This window comes from Erpetoichthys calabaricus, chromosome 12 (genome assembly GCF_900747795.2).
Source record: "Erpetoichthys calabaricus chromosome 12, fErpCal1.3, whole genome shotgun sequence".
Classification (NCBI taxonomy): domain Eukaryota; kingdom Metazoa; phylum Chordata; class Cladistia; order Polypteriformes; family Polypteridae; genus Erpetoichthys; species Erpetoichthys calabaricus.
Window position 1 is genome coordinate 43,789,413 of NC_041405.2, and position 20,049 is coordinate 43,809,461.

Genomic DNA, 20,049 nt, shown 5'->3' on the forward strand with positions numbered 1-20,049 from the left:
ATTTAAATAATCTGTATTGTTAATAATCAAACATGTGAGGACACGGTGCCGCTGCGCTGGCTAGTTCACGGATTATTCTATACCTCGTGCTTTATTCTTGCTTGGCTGGCGCGACACTGGTAGGATGGATAGAATAATTAAACACGTACTACGAAGACATTTCAATGTTCCTTAAACGTTTTGAAGAATCATCGTTCTAAGCTTACAGATGGCTTAACGTCTATTACAGAGCTGATTGTGTGGCGATTGGGTATATGGAGAAAGAAAAGTAAGGACAAGAATTGGAGGTTGGTATGTTTGAAAGAGGCAGTACAGCTGTGATAAATTATTTCATTGAAGGTCGTTCATGGCACAGCAAGCATCTTGCGTGAGACATGAACAAGCACTGCGCCACCGTGTTCCCATGTTTAATAACATGCTTTCATTCCTATCATCATAAAAAAGATATCTCGTATACATCTCATTATTTTAATTATTCAGAGAGCTGTAATATCACGAATGTAATGGATTCTGTGTCCTGTCGGAGAAAGAGAAAGCCCGTTTAAGAAGCAGGTAGTGAATCACACACATAGAACACATAGAAGACCAAATACAGAACAAAGCATTTAACGTGTTACTTTAGTTATGATCGGATTTGAGAAACTAGTAAATTAAATGATTTTAAGATGATGTTTATGATGTTCTACTTTAATGGCAAAATAAACTACGTGATTAAAGTGGAAATTTCGAGATTAAAGTTGATATTTCATGCTTTTTCCCACTGTGTGCCTATTTTTTTTCTCTGTGCCCTAATAAGCTTTCATATGACACTCAGACGGTGGGCTATGACTCGCCTTTTCATGGCGACTTTGATATGTGACTTCTTTTTTATTTTGGGCATTGTGCGACTTTGTGAACTTGAGCTTTCGAGTTTCTCCCAATACTCTGTCACTCGATCAACTTCCTTTTGTTGATTATACCACTGTTTAAATCAACAAATAGTACATTTTTCTTTGCCTCCACTTGATATTCGCTCAAATTCTTATATTTCCCCCCGTGCTTTTCCCATTGTCTTTTCACAGAAGGCTGAGCTTAAGGGCTATTTATATTGATTTGCATATTCAAAGAGGCATAATTCTGGGAGGAGTTGGGGCGGGACAGCAGGCGCGTGCGCGTGCGTTACTTTTCACGCTGATCGGGATTTATGTAGCAGAAGAATGTGGAAGTTTGCTTACGCACAGATTCCTGCATCTGGATTTTTCTGTGCGTATGCACATTCCCGCTTTTGTGCTTACGCCATGTTATAGTGTGAGTTCTACACACGGCGTTATACATGAGGCCCCTGGTCATGTCACTTGCAGAAGTTCTCAGATGATTCTGCATGTATGGGATGTATTGATAAAGGGGATGAGGCAGAGTATAGGAGTCAGGTGGAGAAGTTTGTTTATTGGTGCAAAGAGAATTGTCTGCATCTTAACATCAGCAAAACCAAGGAACTGCTTATTTAATTTCACTGCACCAAAGAGCCTATCCAGGGAGTAGACATAGAGGTGGATAACTCCTACAAGTACTTGGGGGTCCATATTAATGACAGGTTGGACTGGTCATGGAACACAGAGGAGCTATACAGTATAAGAATGGGCAGAGCAGGATATTTTTCCTTAGGAGACTGTGTTCCTTTAATGTGGGAAGTGACATCCTTCACATCTTCTATAACTCTGTGATGGCCACTGTGGTGTGCCGTGCTGGTCCTATTCAAAGGAGTGACATGTCATAGGAGTGACATAACAAGGGAGTGAAACCTCAGATATAAATTTCAAAGTAGTGACAACCATCCAACCAACCATCCATGTGGTAGCAATGATTTTTTTGACGAGCGTACTTTCAATTGTGTGTGGTAGGTGACTCCAATAAAATGTCACTCCTTTAATACAGTATTTATGTCACTCCTTTGTTATGTCACTCCTAAGAAGTTTTCACTCCTTCGATACAGACCCGTGCCGGGCGGGTAACATCACTTCAAGAGAGGTCCACAAGGTTAACAAGGTATTTAAAAGGGCACACTAAATTATGATTTACACTCTGGACCCCCTGGAGATAGTGGCAAAGGAGAGAATTAAAACAAAACTAAGTGCTATTATGAATGATGCTGTACATCCTCTCTGACACATTAACACTGAGGACATTCAGCCAGTGAATCCTTCAGCAGAACTGTGTCAAGAAACGCTACAGGGGCTCCTTTGTACCAACTGCTTTATCTGCATTATGCCTCATTGGACCATAACAGCTAAGTCAGACATTTTCTTTCTTTACTTTCTTTTTCTTTTTTTTTTTGCTTTACAGTGGTTTGTGTTCAGACCATACTGTGTGTATGTGTTTATTTATGTATATACATATTTATTTTATTTATTTATTTAAAAAGCTTCTGTAAAGAGCTAAATTTCCCCCTGGGGACAAAGTTCTATCTATCTATCTATCTATCTATCTATCTATCTATCTATCTATCTATCTATCTATCTATCTATCTATCTATCTATCTATCTATCTATCTATCTATCTATCTATCTATCTATCTATCTATCTATCTATCTATCTATCTATCTATCTATCTATCTATCTATCTGTCTATCACAAATTCTGCATGCATGCCAGCTGCTCAGCTCTACAAGGCTCCAGGTAATGTCATTTCTTAAATATTCTCCATTAGTCCCTACAGGCCAGATTTGGAAAAAAGAAAAAAAAAGGTAGTTGTCATTAAAATATGAAAATTAGATGCACATCAGAAAAAGCTATTTCCCAACTGCCACATCCTTGTAAGGTTACATTTTATATGAGGAACACAATAGAGAATCTTTCCCGTCGGTTGATGGATAATTGCTGCTTTTAACATTTTAGCGGTGACAGAAATGAGCACATGTTGTGGAATTAGAGTGAATTTCTTTGATTCTTTAAGTGACAAAGTGTTTGGAATTGACAGTACACAAAAGACTTTTGATTTCAATAAAAAAAGCTTCTCTGATTAGCTTCTTTGCTCACATTTATCAAGGACAGGTGACTTCAAGCCCTCCTGTTCTAATCTGGTGAAATGTATTGTTATGGATTATAAGATGGGTGGTCTGCTGTTACTAGCTTTCTCTGTTGATAGTTTCAGAGAGGGATAGTTCTCATAAATCAACTATTTTAATAAAATAAAAAAATAAGAAGTTATGGATGTTACCTGATTTTTTTCTTCTATTTGAGGATGTAACTCCCAAAGCCTCTGCGTTAGCAGCTACACAGATGCTACCCATCCATCAATGCAGAATGCTGAGAGACTTTACAATAGGTGACGTCAAGTCATGTGAGGGCTGACACTGTTGCCCTTCTGGATATCACCGTGGACGGACTTAGCTGGGGAGTGTTCTGAAAAGCACGTCTTATCAGGATCTTAAAAGTATCACTTTCGGAAAATCCGTATGGCTCTTGGGACAAGCTCCCAGTGAATGATGGATATAGCATTTGGGCTCGCATTCAATGAAAACTGAGCTGTAGACACAGACCCACAGCTCATCTGTGACACTTAATTTTCTGGTTCTTTGCTATCCTCGCCTAAATCTGTCCTTGTAGAATATAAATCAAGGAAGGATCTGCTTCGACTCTCCATCGAGAGTTTCTTGTGCATGAAATACTCCAAAAAAGACCCAGTCGCTGACACTTTTTTTTATACGGGACAGTTCATAAGAACACCATTCCACGCTGATCAGGAAAATGATCACACAAAGCTTCAAATTTAGCTAGACATTTTCTAGGCCACTCTGTGCCAAATGTGTTCTGCACAAAAGGCCTTGCGCCACAGTTTAAAATTGAAAGTCAAAGTAACACAAACAAATGAGACTTCAGCCTGCCAGCTGCTGGCATCAGTAATCAGTGCACACTCATGAATACTCACCTGAAAGTATTAGAGAAGACGCCATACCATCTATAAAGAATGGAGGGCTAACACACACACACTCAGTGAGCACTTCAGGACCTAATACTGAGATGCTTCCCATTTGCTCTTCTAAAAATCAGGAATGGTCTCCCCTAGACTTTCTCGTATAATCAGACATGGGGGTGGATATTTGAGGAGTAAACCACAAGGCAAAGATTATATTTTTGTATTATGTACACTAAAGAACCATAAACAATAAATCAAATTAAATTAAAAATATATGGAAAAATTACTATAAAAGCAAAGTTGAATAAATCGGACTCTGCAGCTGCATGAATAAAAAAGTGATACTTGTATGCAAAATTTGGTTGACCTAAGTGAAAGCGTACTCCGGTTATCGTGTTTACACACACAAACACAGAGAGACACACAGATATAATTCCAAAAATGGTATTTTCAGACTCAGGGATATCTAAAACGTTGAGATTCATCAAAATCTCGAATTCAAATTTTTGGACGATTCCAATACTTTCCCTATACTTCGTATACGAGAAAGTAAAACTGATATGAATTCATTGGCACAAGGATTCAGGAAGGAGCCAAAAGTGAAACCAAAGGTTGCCAACTCATATCAATGCAAACATGTGGCCTAGCAAAGTATCTAGTGGTAACTGAGGAGGCCACGGCATTAAGATGAAAACTCATGTTGCTTGTTGTGCTCTTTCTGATTCCCTGGCTGTGCGAGTTTCCCTCTTTCACATACACAGTACCTACAAAAGTATTCACCCCTTGGACACTCTTCACACTTTATTTTTATACAACATTGAATCACAGTGGATTTAATTTGCCGTTTTGAGACTGATCAACAGGAAAACATTCTTCAATGTCAAAGAGAAACTAGAACTCTTCAAGGTCGTCTAAATTAATTCTAAACATAAAACACCTAATAATTGATTGCACAAGTTCTTAGTAGATTCACTTTTGACAACCAGACCATCCTTGAGTCTGTGTCACACGGGTATCTCTCTCTGTATTAGCTTTGAACATCTGCACACTGTCATTCTCCCCATTTATCTTTACAAGCCTGCTCAAGCTGTATCTGGTGGTATGGCAATTGTGAGTGAACAGCCAAATGCAAGTCTAACCACAAATTCTCGCATGGATTGAGATCTGGACTCTCACTCATCCACTCCAGAACATTAGCATTGTTGATTTGAAACCATCCCTGGGTAGCTTTAGCCTTATAAGTGGAGGTTGTTGTCTTACTGGGAAGCAAATCTTCTCCCAAGGTGTAGGTTTCTTGCAAACTGTTTCAGGTTTTCCTCCAGGATTTCTCTTAATTTTTCTGCAGTTATTTTGCCCTCTGCCCTCATAAGCCTTCCAGGTACTGCTTACAGGGAAGCATCCCCAACACATGATGCTGCCACCTCCATGGTTCATGGTGGGGATGGTGTGTTTTTGATAATGTGCAGTGTCCAAATATGGTGTTTCGTCTGAACATTCACAAAGCTCAATTTTGATTTCACCAGACTACAGAACCCTCTTCCTGTGTGTCTTCTGGTGAACTCAAGCTCTAGGATGTCATGAGTATTTTTAACAGTGGCTTTCTCTTTGCCACTCTCCCATAAAGCTGTGCGTGTTAAAGCACCAGTTGTTGTCTGCAGACTCTCTCCAGTCTCATTCTCTGTAGCTCGTGACTCCTTCAGAGTTCCAATATGTCTCTTGGTGGTCTCCCTCATCATTCACATTCTTGCACAATGAATCAGAATTTGTGGACAGCCTGTTCTTGGCAGATTTACAGCCCTGCCACACTCTTTCCATTTCTTAATGATTGTTTTTTCTTAGACTCCCAAGTGATATTAAGTGTTTTGGATATTTTCTTGTCTCCATTCCCTGACTTCTGCCTTTCAATCACAGAGTCGCTTAGAGTGTTCTTTTGTCTTCATTAGAGATGAGCAAACATTGCTAAAATTGCTTCGCCTTGAGTTTGGTGAAATCACAGAAATGTTCAGGAATCTTGCCAAACTCAGAAAGATGCATTGAACTCAATAGGGAAGAAAAAATGAGCTAGTTTTGAGTGGATTATGATGGCGTTGTGGTCTTTTAAGTGTCCCTGATAGATAGGGAAACATCTACCAACTTTGCTAAACTGATTATTGTGGCCCAAAAATGTGATCTGAGCAGTGATAACCACTACACCACTATGAAATCATTAAGGCTTGCCCCCCACAGATTCGATAGCAGGTACACACCCCTCTCAAAAAGTGCACTTTGTCTTTTTTTTCCGACTGCTCCTTTTGCTTGTTCACCAAATAACAAATAAACATAACACTAAACCACGTGGATTCTTCACTCCTTCCTGATTGTGTCATCTGCACAACACTCTGGGTAATATTTGTAAGGGGGTAGTCTCATGTATTACATACAGGTCACATGCAAGTCCATACAAAAAGATACACACTTTAAAACAAATAAATCAATACATTTCCAGTTGGCTTCTGGGTGCGCAGTTTTTATTTCAATTTATTAGCAGGTTTTCCACTAATTTTTAGCCCACAAACTATTCAATATTGGCTGCTACAGCTCAGTGATGTCACACTGACCTTGCAAAGCATCATGGGGCACTGGGAAAAAAAGTTTGTCTTAGGCAGCTTAACTGTGAATTTCAAAGAGATTATTCAGCAACCAAGGCCACTGGTGTACACAGCACATTCACTATGAAAAACACTTTGGTGAGTTTCGCCAATCAACATTGTGTAGGTTAGTCCATCATACTTACTCAGCACAAGATGGACCCTCCAGATAAGGTGCATTTATTCAACAACCAATTGAAAGCCCAGAGAGGTGATCTCCATTGAACTAATGGTGTGACTTCTGAAACCAACTGGGGAGAACACTTATGTAATCAATTGTTTTGTGGTTTATAGTTATAATGGATTTAGACCACTTAGAAGAGATCTGTTTTCATTTTGACATTAAAGAGTCTTTTTTTTGTTGATCAATATCAAAAAAATTCACTGAGGTGTAGTGTTTTATAACAGTAAAATGTGAAATCTTCCAAGAGGCTGAATACTTTTTCTAGGCACTGTATAACTGATGATATATTTATTTTTATCTAATGTCATTTCATGTATTCAGCTATTTGTCTTGTTCCTAAATACAGCTGATTTACGATGCTGAAAAGGCATGACTGTACATGGCAACCTGCATATAATGGTGGGCTCTTCCCCCTGATTACCAGTGATGATCAGACATCCTAGGCATTCAAACGTTGATCTTCATATCTGAAGAACTGAAATGAGCACCGTGAAACTCAACACCTATCATTACGCCGGATTTCTAGCATTCCATAGACTTCTAATGGACGCATACCATTGACATAAATCATAAGGTCAGGTGAGGTTTCTCCAGTCTCCCAGTTCTGGTGTTTCTTTGCTTACTTTCTTGTTTTCACTGGTTCATCAATAAAGAAGAGCATAACAAGTGTTTTTGCACTTTGCCTTCAGTTTTGCATGCGATTTCATCTTTCCACGTAAAAAATCCAATGTCTGTCTGTATGTCTGTCCACTTTTCACAAAAGAACTACTTAATGGATTTAGATTGGGTTTTTTTCTATAATTTGCTTGAACATTTTGGTTGCTTTGTGACTTCTCTCATTGTGCTATGTATCATAGTTCGCTTGCACTACCGATTTATTTGCGCAAATCTGAGAGACATGCAGCAGAGCGGGGCCCTTCTCACTCACACCCCAGAATTGGGGCATGTACCTTATTTCCACTTAGCTAGCGAATGAGAGAACTCCTTAACAGATTTAAATCACTTTTTTCTATAATTTGCTTGAAGCTGGAATATTCCAGCTGATTTTTTCTCATCATAGTTTGCTTGCAGGAGCGATATGTTCGTGCTAATCCGAGACAGAGGCTGTGGGCCGAGGGGCTGGGGAAGAGTGACGTCAGGAGTAGGGAGCCGGGCAGGGCCCTCCACACTGTCCTTTTCACTAATATGTGGGTGGAGCTGCAGGGCACAGCTAGTAATTGGATAATGTGAAACTCGTTTTTTTAGTTTTTTGGTGTTCTGTTATGCTCCTTTGGCAACACTCAGCTGTCAGTTGAATGCCTGCTCCACACAAGTCATGTTTAGAGGAGGGTGGCCCATTGTCAATTAACTGCTGACACCACAGTGAGCCAGGTAGCTGTTCCCGGTCCAATAATTTCCAGCCTATCTGTCGACCACTAGAATGCCACATTCAAAGCCACTTAAATCTTCATCCCTCCATTATTGATCCCGTTGAATCCAGCTCAAGGTCACAGCGACTGAATTGGATTAAGCAGGCTCAGTAATAGATGAATGTACAGTAGCTGTCTTTATAAAGAGACTTTTCCTCACTGTCTTGCAGAGGAGGAAAGGCTGGTTTGCAGAGCAGACTAAAAAACGATTTCACCAGGAGGGATTAAAAGTCATTTTTAATTAACTCCTAAAATACTTAATTACTTTTAAATGATGGGAAAGGTTATTTCATGATAGATAATGGCTTTCTGAGTTCAGGTAGTTGGGGTAATTTCAGCCAGGGTAATAGTAGTGAGGTTCTCCAATGTTGACCTCTAATTAAATCTCACAAATCCTCTTAAAATCTTCTCCTCCTTTGCCTCTCTTGTTTCATCACTGGTAGCATTTACTGATCTATTTTTGTAATTCCACTTTCAGGCTTTCTAAGATCAGAACACATTTGGTAGACAAACACATACAAACACAAATGTCCAGCCTAAAGGAGACTGAACATAATCTGGGAGCTTCTTAACTTTTAATAAGAGTCCGCAGGCATGACTGTGGATTTAGGCAGCAGAAGCAAGAGACGCCCATCTCCTGCTGTATGCTTCCATAATGCTTTGTTCAGATGTTCCAAATAAATACAAATAAATTTGCAATTACCGCTCATACATTCAACTCAAATGTCACAAGAGTAAAGCAAATTGTAAAATGGTCCACTTTGGATCCCTGGGAATTTTTTATAACAAGCTGCTGAGCAAAATAAAAGCATTTGGTGACAGCTGTGATGGGCGATGTGATAAACAGTGATATAATCATCCCACTTTCCACAAATATCCAGAAGCAGACTGAAAGAGAGAGAGGGTCTGATCTTCAATACCAGCAATGCAGCACCCAGACCTCAAGATGTGCTGTGAATGGAGAGTAAAGGTCAGAGCTAACCGCCGTCTGAAGTCACACTTAACAAATCTTTTTCATTTTTATTGACTGACTTTTTCACTCCGTCGTCAATATTTATGAGATTTTATTTTCAGCCGTAGTTTGTTCCTCTTGGTAAATATGTCACTGCGGTGAATAGAAAGTCAATGGATATCTCTTTTAATTGACAGTAAAATTGGAAGCTGATTTAATTCTCCCATCCATACTGCTGCAATGTTCATGTTTGACTCCAGCAGGATAAGATAAGTCATGTTTAAATGAATTGTGTACATCTCATTTGATGGGAATGGTGTCATGACAATGACATGTTTAAAATAAAGAGTTTGCTGTACTTAACTGTTTAAATATACACAGGGCAGACAATTTTAATAGATGTTCAAGGTGCCTTTTCGTGAGCTGACCTTACTTCTTAGCAGGGTCGATACATAAAGAAAACATTTCCACTTAACAGGTTCAAAAATAATATCTAATAGTACAATATTTTGAAAAACACCTACTCCAGTTTAGTGTAAAGTCCACGATCAGCAGACATGAGGCACAAACCAACACTCGATAGATCGCCGGTCCATCATGAGGGTCCATTTCATGCACAAACCCACAAAGTGCCAATTTGGAAGTCAGCAGTTTGAATAACAGGCACATTTTTGGAAAAGGGGGAGAAAAATCAGAGTACCCAAAAGAAAATAAACACAAATATAAACAAATAACAAGCTGGTTAAGTTTACAGATGATACCAGGCTAGATGGACTGGCAGCTAATCTTGAGTCCATTGAGTCATTACAGAGGGACTTGGACAGCATATAGGCTTGGGCAGATTTGTGGAAGATGAAATTTATTGTAAATAAATGTAAAGTATTACATGTAGGAAGTATAAATGTTAGGTTTGAATACACAATGGGTGGTCTGAAAATCAAAAGTTCACCGTTATGAGAAGGATTTAGGAGTTGTAGTGGACTTGACATTCTCAACTACCAAACAGTGCTCAGAAGCCATTAAGAAGGCTAACAGACTGTTAATTTATATAGCGCCTTGATGTGTGGAGTACAAGTCCAAGGAGGTTCTGCTCAAGCTTTATAACACACTGGTGAGGCCTCATCTGGAGTATTGTGTGCAGTTTTGGTCACAAGGCTACAAAAAGGACATAGCAGCACTAGAAAAGGTACAGAGAAAAGTGACTAGGCTGATTCCAGGGCTACAGGGGATGTGTTTTGAGGAAAGATTAAAAGAGCTGAGCCTTTTCAGTTTCAGCAAAAGATTAAGATGTAACACGATTGGAGTGTTTAAAATTATGAAGGGAATTAGTCCAGTGGATGGAGACTGTCACTGTTAAATGAGTCCATCAGGAACATGGGGACACAATTTTTAAAGGTAAATTTCACACAAACTTTAGGAAGTTTGTTTTTTTTTTACACAGAGAACCATAGACACTTGGAATAAGCAACCAAGGAGTGTGGCAGACGGTAAGACTTTAGGGACTTTCAAAATTCGACTTTGGAATTAAGTGGATAGGACTGGTAAGCTTTTTGAGTGGAATGGCCTGTCCTTATCTAGATTGTCCTGATATTCTAATAACACAAGAAGGTGTTGGGTTCTAGTCCAGGAGGCTTTATGCGTGAGGTAGCTGCACTAACCTCTGCACCACTATGCTACTGCAGAAATATTCAGTATTCTAATATACAGTAATCCCTCCTCCATCGCGGGGGTTGCGTTCCAGAGCCACCCGCGAAATAAGAAAATCCGCGAAGTAGAAACCATATGTTTATATGGTTATTTTTATATTGTCATGCTTGGGTCACAGATTTGCGCAGAAACACAGGAGGTTGTAGAGAGACAGGAACGTTATTCAAACACTGCAAACAAGCATTTGTCTCTTTTTCAAAGGTTTAAACTGTGCTCCATGACAAGACAGAGATGACAGTTCTGTCTCACAATTAAAAGAATGCAAACATATCTTCCTCTTCAAAGGAGTGCGCGTCAGGAGCACAGAATGTCACATAGATAGAGAAAACAATCTCTAGCGAACAAATCAATAGGGCTGTTTGGCTTTTAAGTATGCGAAGCACTGCGGCACAAAGCTGTTGAAGGCGGCAGCTCACACCCCCTCCATCAGGAGCAGGGAGAGAGAGAGAGAGAGAGAGAGAGAGGGAGAGAGAGAGAGAGAGAGAGAGAGAGTTTGTTTTTCAGTCAAAAATCAATACATGCCCTTCGAGCTTTTAAGTATGCGAAGCACCGTGCAGCATCTCGTTTCAGGAAGCAGCTGCACAAAAGATAGCAACGTGAAGATATTCTTTCAACATTTTTAGACGAGCGTCCGTATCGTCTAGGTGTGCGAACAGCCCCCCTGCTCAATCCCCATACGTCAGGATCAGAGAAAGTCAGCGCAAGAGAGAAAGAAAAGTAAGCTGGGTAGCTTCTCAGCCATCTGCCAATAGTGTCCCTTGTATGAAATCAACTGGGCAAACCAACTGAGGAAGCATGTACCAGAAATTAAAAGACCTATTGTCCGCAGAAATCCGCGAACCAGCAAAAAATACGTGATATATATTTAAATATGCTTACATATAAAATCCGCGATGGAGTGAAGCCACGAAAGGTGAAGTGCGATATAGCGAGGGATCACTGTATTGTGTTCATAAGAATTACTTAAGAACATTTTCGATTCACTTCAGTTTTTTTTTTCTTGTCTGGCACCTCCTGACTCACTGGTATGAGAAAACCCAAATATGATATACAAGTCAACTCATCTTGATTTCTACTTATGCAAGACTTTGAGCTTTTTAGTGTCTTGCCTATTTTTGGCTCTCTAGACCCTAAAACCCTTCATTTTTAGGCAATTTTTGCAACATGTTTTGTGCAGGAAATTACAGCCTTATGATGAAGAGTGAACCAATAGGTGACTTCAGCAAAAATGATCAGGAGGGCTTGAAGTCGTACACAACTAAAGGGATATGAGGGGTCAAAATTACTCCTTTCTCAAATCTTTGAATAAACGGGGATCAGTAATACTGTATGGGCATATGGGGCGTCATTTTACGCTGTTTTGAGGTTGATGATCATGAATACGGTAATATTTTTGATTTTTGAGTCTTTACCGGTGGTTCTATCCCTCTATGAGCCACTTGCAGAAAGTTAAAATGACAAAATTCAAACAGAAACACATGGGGTGTCATTTTAGATTGTCTCAAGATCAGTGATTATGAATATGATTGGTATTTTTGAGTGTTGATCATTAACTAGAGTCTAGCTCTCTATGGACATCTATCAAAGGGTAAAAAATTTCAAATTTCTATTACAATTTGAAAATAGTTAGAATTTAAACATTTTAATTGAAGCTTGTATTTTAATATTTCAAATATTTGATGCAACTGTTCTTGTTTATTGTGTACTTCTACCTCAAGAAGTCAATTGTTACATTTCTTATGAACACCCCAATTTAGTGTGGTTTAACGCTAATTTAGACTTTTGTTATTTTTCATTTACAAAAGGAAATCAATTCTGTCAGAGCTCAGTATATATAATAGCATAAACAGAGTATCTCACTCAAATGTGCTTGGTATAAAACTCACAAATTTGACAGCATTGTCACCCTTGACAGAGACAATTAGGTAAGAAAATTCAGTTTAGTATCATAAAGTGCCTCTAAATCTTAATTTTCTTATACCCCTGTCCCCACTTACTCCTTGGAAAACACTACAGAACAGGATGGAGTGCTTCAGTGACATCCAGGTGGCCTGTGGATGAGCTGAGATGTTCACATTTAACCTTTTAACACTGTGCCATTTCATAAGGCACATGTCTCTTGAGGAAAAGATGGTTGTAATCACTGAAGTGTGTTGAACAGCTAAGAGAATCACAGCAAAGCAAAGGACATCCTTGTCCCAGTTTGTTGCTTTATAAAGAACTTCAGCCACCTACAAAAGTGATGGACTGTTCTGTTTCCTTTAGTGCTACTCACTGCTAGAGTAGTAGAGGGCCACAGTGGCTAAAATTCTTCATTCCTGCTTAACTCCCAATCAGCGGTTATTGCAGGCCTATAAATAATTACCTGGCTTAATTAGATTTCCTGATATGCTATTTCTGATTTCAGAGTACCTGGCAGTGTGAGGTTTCCTCTTTTACATATTTAACTTTTAATCTTTGTTGTTTTCCAGTGACCTTTCAAGTATTTAACTACTTAACATTAGGTTTCCGATTATAACCAAGTCATGATACTGAAAAGACACAATGCACATGGCAACATGCATGTCATATCAGTCACTTATACTTCTGGGTGATGCCAGTGCTCACGTCCGCCTCAAAACCACAACCCTCAAAATAAGGAGAGAGAAGATGACTTAATAAAGTGTAACATTAGAAATTTAGTACAACCTGTACAAATACCTGCGGTGGGCTGGTGCCCTGCCCGGGGTTTTTTTTTCCTGTCTTGCGCCTTCTGTTGGCTGGGATTGGCTCCAGTAGACCCCCATGCCCCTGTAGTTAGGATATAGCGGGTTGGATAATGGATGGATGGATGTACAAATACTTCTTTAAACCGCTCATCTCATGTTACCCAGCACTCCTAAGTGCAAAGAGGAATATACAGTGAACTGAATTAATCAGACACTTAAGAAAATGACAACAACAACATCACAATTTATTTATATAGCATGTTTTCCTACAAGATAAAGAAAGAAAAAAGAAAAATATCAAAATAAGATTAGACAAAACAAAAATAAAATTAACCCAGAGGGCTGGAGAAAGAAAAAAACAAAATCTGCAGGGGCTCCAAGGCCACAAGACCACCCAGCCCCTGCTGGGCATTCTACCTAACATAAATGATCTTAATCAGTCATCATGGTTTTCAGGCTCCACTGGTGATGGTGGTCATGTGGACATCTGACCTTCAATCCATTAATGTAAGGACTGCACAGTGCTTTGATCAGTAGGTGGTGGTGCAGATCAGCACGACAGAAAATCAGCAAAAGAACAGCAGAGAAAGTAGGCGTTAGTACAGATCGTGGAGTCATGATGAAAATGACAATTAAATGCATATACAGAATATCAGGATTACACTAAAATGAGTGATGAGAACGCCATATTAAAATAATGAGCTTTTAGCAGTTTTTTAAAATACTCCACCTTATTAGCCTGGCAAATTTCTATCAGTAAGCTATTCCAGATTTCAGACTAAGACATTTAAATTTATTGGGGCTTTACCACTGGCTTTAATCTTGTTCTTTTTATTACTGTTTGTAAATTATTGTGTTCATGAAACCATGCTAGTTAATGATCTCCTTTATTTATGCAGCTATTTTTCATTGAGTGGTCCATAAGGACTTCGTTGAAAAATCCCAAACATCCCAACAACATGCTTGTAGGTTAACTGACAGCTCAAAAATGAATGTTGATTACTCCATCCTGGGTTGTAAAGCATGTGATCACAGAAACCTGGAAATGGAATGTTAGGTTAGAAATGAATGAATGAATATTTACTTAGGTAAACTTTTAGAGACGCCGCTGCCTTATGACCAATTCCACAATCCACTCACAGGGTCACTGATGGCTGCAATGGCTTCTGAACGGCATTTCAATCCATCACAAGATACACTTATTCACAAACCCATATTCCCCCATCCCAGACTAATTTGAAATCAACTTTGGGATTTGCTAAGAATTCAGAATATCCAGTGGGATCTAACAGAAGCACAGGGAGAATGTGCAAAATTCATTCAGGCAGTTACTGACAGTCACAGTTGCAGACCTATAAATACCTGGGAGTGCAGCTGGACGATAAATTGGACTGGACTGCCAATACTGATTCTCTGTGCAAGAAAGGACAGAGCCGCCTGTACTTCCTTAGAAGACTGGCATCCTTCAACATCTGCAGTAAGATGCTGCAGATGTTCTATCAGATGGTTGTGGCGAGTGCCCTCTTCTACGCAGTGGTGTGCTGGGGAGGCAGCATTAAGAAGAAGGATGCCTCACGCCTGGACAAACTGGTGAGGAAGGCAGGCTCTATTGTTGGCATAGAGCTGGACGGTTTGACATCCGTAGCAGAGCAACGGGCACTCAGCAGGCTCCTATCAATTATGGAGAATCCACTACATCCATTAAACAGTGTCATCTCCAGACAGAGGAGCAGTTTCAGCGACAGACTGCTGTCACTGTCCTGCTCCACTGACACACTGAAAAGATCGTTCCTCCCCCAAACTATGCGACTCTTCAATTCCACCAGAGGGGGTAAACGTTGAACATTATTCAAGTTATTGTCTGTTTTTTACCTGCATTTTTTTATTACTCTTTAATTTAATATTTTTTGCTGCTGGAGTATGTGAATTTCCCCCTGGGATTAATAAAGTATCTATCTATCTATCTATCTATCTATCTATCTATCTATCTATCTATCTATCTATCTATCTATCTATCTATCTATCTATCTATCTATCTATCTATCTATCTATCTATCTATCTATCTATCTATCTATCTACTGGACAAACAATTGAACCTACAGCCATGCAACAGCAGTACTAACTGCAGAACCTACAGTACTTGGAACTTCTTCACACTTGATGTTCAATTATTTACCAGGAAATTGCAAAGAATTTGTGACAATGAAGAGAAAAGGTAAATTATATAATAAAGATTTAGAAAAAGTGCTGTAGTTAGAAAATATGTAAAAGCTTCATGTCAGGATGAGTTGAGAGGCAGAACCAAAGCCAGATAGCATACCAGTCTATCACTGGTCTCATCTCTCTAATTTAAATCTCTCTAATTAACGTAACACATTTTATTTAGAGTGTAGGTGAAGAATGAAGTAGCTGGAGGAATTCTAAACGAAAATATACAGAGCAGACGATCTCCCTAACGGGAATTGAACGAGGGTCCAGGAGATATGAAGAACTACCCCACTGCCCTAAAACAAAAATATATAAATTGAGGGGTTTTTTATGAATAGATGTTAGTCATAACATTTGTAAAGAATTTGACAAGAAATTAATTAATAAAGTATAATGAAACGTCCGTTGATTCCGTTAATTGTAAAAAATCTACGGTCGAGATATTTCAGTACCAAGGACAGCAGACAGGTTTTACTTTCACTGGATAGCAGGACGATTTAATCGTCAAGTTTATTTTATCGTCAGGGGAAAAAGGTTAGTATAATAAGTAGGATGATTCTTCTCCAAATCCAGGACAGCATGTTTTTTCAGGTGGACTCTATTTTTAGACCTCCGTGTTGCAAATATATCTAGCAGATTCGATTGTAATTCATATCTGTGTTTTATAAATAACATACAGTAATTGGTCAGTGTGAAAAAACTGTTTCTTGGACATATTTCCTTCCATTTAACGTGACTTATCTTCCGTTTGTGTGTGTGTGTGTGTGTGTGTGTGTGTGTGTGTGTGTGTGTGTGTGTGTGTGTGTGTGTGTGTGTGTGCGTGTGTGTGTGTGTGTGTGTTAGGACAGGCTGAATCACCTAGAACCTTTACGAGGAAAAGCGGAAAGAAAGAAGGGACTGTGCCCCGCGAGTTATTTGGTTATACGAAAGTCAATTGATATGTGGAATTTAGAAAAAGTAAAGAAATGGGGAAAGAAAAAAATCCTCGATTACACAGTAAAATATAAACTCAAGGGCAAGGGCAGTATTGCATTATAGAAGTGTGCAAACGAGTGCGTGACTAAATGCGTAATAAAGTGTGCGATGAACGAACTGCATAAGTCAGAAGGTGTTAGAAGATGAAGATGTCCGCCTTGGATTGAAAATACACACGTATCTGTGGTCCTAGCGAATGCTCAAGTGAGTTTAAGAAACAAAAGAAGTGTACTAGAAAGCAATTCAGAAACCCGCAAAAGTGAAACTACGCGTTTGTATAAAAAGTGTGGGTGCATACACTTCATAAAACTGCAAATGAAAAAACTCGTTAGTGTGAGAACGAAGGTATGAAAGAGTGAGGAAGAAAACACATCTTCTGATCTTTCTCACTAAGGGTGCGTTTGTGAGTGGAAAAGCACATCGTTTGCGAAACCTGGAGAGCTAGCGCGAGGAAATAAATTTGAATAAACCTTAAAATTCTGCTGCGTGTCCTGTGCTATGCATTTGACGCCTGACAAACAGGTGAATACATGTTAGTGACATCTGCTCGGACTTTATTATCGGGAAGTAAGAAAAGTTTCCAAAAATGAATTGGACTAGTTCTACACATCAGAGAATTTTCCTTCTTTAATTATTTGCTATTAGATAATAATAGATTAGATTAGTTTAGATGATAATACCCTTCCATCCATCTGTACATATAGAATGCCCATCCATTTGTAAATGTAATGTATAGAGAATATACTCTGTGATGCAATGCAAGCATTTCATGGCTTCTAATAAATCGCACTGCAGTCAGTAAATATTCAACACCAAATGAAAAGTGCATGCTCTTTATCTGCAGCATGGTCACGGTATGAAGGCTCGTACGTCCAGAAAAGTGGCTTCTGCAGCTTTAAAAGGGGATCAATGGTTGTTTTAAATGAGGGTCCACGTGAGGCAGGCTGCTGTGTTTCTGTGGATGACAACGGCGCAACTTGCGCTCTGCAGTAGCAGCGATGCTTTAATTCCGCGTCAGATCAAGTTTGATCAATATCCCCCTGCTGGCCCAATTGGAGGAGCCTCATTCACAACCAGCTCTGCTCCTCTCCACCACCATTTTCGGGATAAGCCCCTTATTTATATTAGTAAGATTTTTTTTTTCCTTCCCTCCGGTAGTCAGTCCGCTCTGCAATCCACTTCACAATCCAATGAGGCTCGTCGGGGCTGCGTGAGGAAAATTCATCCGGAGCTTCGTTGCTTCTTGGCTTCCAGAGCTGTGTCCATGCAGCTGTCTTCAGCATCGCTTTAGGAGTTGCAATTAGAGGCTGGCGAAAATGGGACAGAGCGTTTTACAAACGATCATTTTCTTGCTGGGGGTTCTTGAAAGATCCTACGGAGGCTTTCCCAACACTATCAGTATAGGTAAGTGGCTTTCGATTCTCTTTGTCATGCTCCGCTTAGTTAGACTTAAGAATGAAGCCGCCAAGCAAACGGAAGGGGCGGCTGTGAAGCGGGCTCGTTTGCCGTTAAGTTTCTCTACGGATGAACTTTCCTCTTAAGTCTTCTAAGCGACGGCAGGAAAAAGCCGCATTGTGCTCCCCTATAGTCCTGAAGGATGCGCTCCGTGTAGAACAGAATTCATTCACGTCTGGTTCAAAAATAGTTTTTTTTAAATATATATATATTTATGCAGTGTGTCAATGATCCTAGAAATATGGTGCCGGCAAACTACGAGTCAACCGTTTAACAAAGCGGTGTCAATTTCAAATGTAAAAAAACAGTTACATAAATTGTGCAATTCAAAACTCTCAGAAATGTGTTTATGGCCGAAGCCGATGTTTTCACAAACCGACAATACAGAATACAATGCAGTCTAAGGTTTTTACAAAAATCCTGAATTGTGAAACAGTCTCGACGATGCTTCTCTTGCCCGCTTTGAATTGGTTCATGACTTATTTTTTTTCGTGTAAATTTAATTTACCTGAATTTAGCCATGAATGTCAAGTCCCTGACATTGCATTTCTTTGTGCTTCTTTCTTGTTTTAGGGGGACTTTTTATGAAATCCACGGTGCAGGAGCACAGCGCGTTCAGATTTGCTGTGCAGCTGTACAATACAAACCAAAACGTGACCGAAAAACCTTTCCATCTGAATTACCACGTAGACCACCTTGAATCATCGAACAGCTTTTCAGTCACTCATGCATGTGAGTATGCCGGGGTTTCTACGTGTTTATTTGTTGAATACCCCCGAGAGGGAAGGGGGGTGCTGAGCTTTGAGTTCAGGCTTTGTTTTCTTGCAGTCTGTTCAGTGTGGTAACCCCAACCTCTCCCCACCTAAGGATCAGCCTTCAGGCGCCGATTCATTACCGCAGCCCGCGAATTAAACATTCATTGATCGATTATTTGAACCTCTTTAGTCTGGTTTAGGATCGCGCTGGGCTGGACCCTCACCCGTGAGTATGGGACGGAAAGTAGGATTCAAATATGGATGGAGCGCCAGTCCGTCAACTGGATACGCTGTAGACACGCCAACGCGTACTCAAACGCTGGAAGTCATCAGTAAGCATTACCTGTGGCTGTTTATGAGGTGACCGTAAACCGGGAATACCTGACAAAACACCGGAACACAAGTGGAACCTGAGTATTTCACACAGAGATTCCCACTGTGCTCGCGTGGTGCGCTCGAATTAGGCGTGCAGAACGAGGAAGCCTTGAGCTGGACGTAAGAGAGCCTCTGTACTGTAATAAAAAAATCTCTCGCTTTCTCTCTGTATATCATATAGCGCCGTCTATCTATCTATCTATCTATCTATCTATCTATCTATCTATCTATCTATCTATCTATCTATCTATCTATCACACACAGAGTATTTGCCATTTCAGTCCACACACTTCATATTTTAGATTTCAGACTTCATAAATGCTTGAATTAGCTGCTGTTTTTCAGAGAAAATTCATAAAAAAAGAAAGCTGCCTCCCGGCTTGTCATTTCAATAGATACTTATCAATTACTCATTGACAGTTCTCGCTGCTTTTGTCGAAAATGAACTCAATTGTGTCCATACATTTCGTTTACAAATGGACAATCGTACGTTTTCATTCCCAGCCAACCGCACACCAGCATGCTTTCTTCAATTATTTTAGCCATTTACATTCCTAAGTCGCATGGAGCTAAGTTTGTTAGTGGTCAATCTGCTTTCTTTATAGATACAAAGCATGATTTAATAAAGACAGTAATATTATCCGGAAAACTCTTTATAGATACAAAGCATGATTTAATAAAGACAGAAATATTATCCGGAAAAATAGGAAGAATAATAAAGAAAAAATACTGACGGACATAAACTGCGATCATGTGAATGTAGTAAACGTATTAATTTAATTGGGAATTTCATGTAGA

The 20,049-nt window shown here is 39.5% G+C and overlaps 1 protein-coding gene across 4 annotated transcripts in view; it reads left to right on the top strand.

Annotated features, from left to right (window-relative positions):
* Nucleotides 1–17,444: 17,444 nt before the first annotated feature.
* Nucleotides 17,445–20,049, top strand: part of LOC114662111 (glutamate receptor 3) — a 410,431-nt gene continuing 407,826 nt past the window's right edge. The window contains exons 1-2 of one of the 4 annotated variants that reach the window (XR_007936331.1): nt 17,445–18,070; nt 18,695–18,853. Coding sequence is in view for 3 of the 4 variants with exons in the window: in XM_028815450.2 (XP_028671283.1) it covers nt 17,983–18,070; nt 18,695–18,853 (247 nt within the window). In the remaining variant the exon portion in view is untranslated. The remainder of the gene's footprint in view (nt 18,071–18,694; nt 18,854–20,049) is intronic. The other 3 variants (XM_028815450.2, XM_028815448.2, XM_028815449.2) reach the window with 3 other exon arrangements.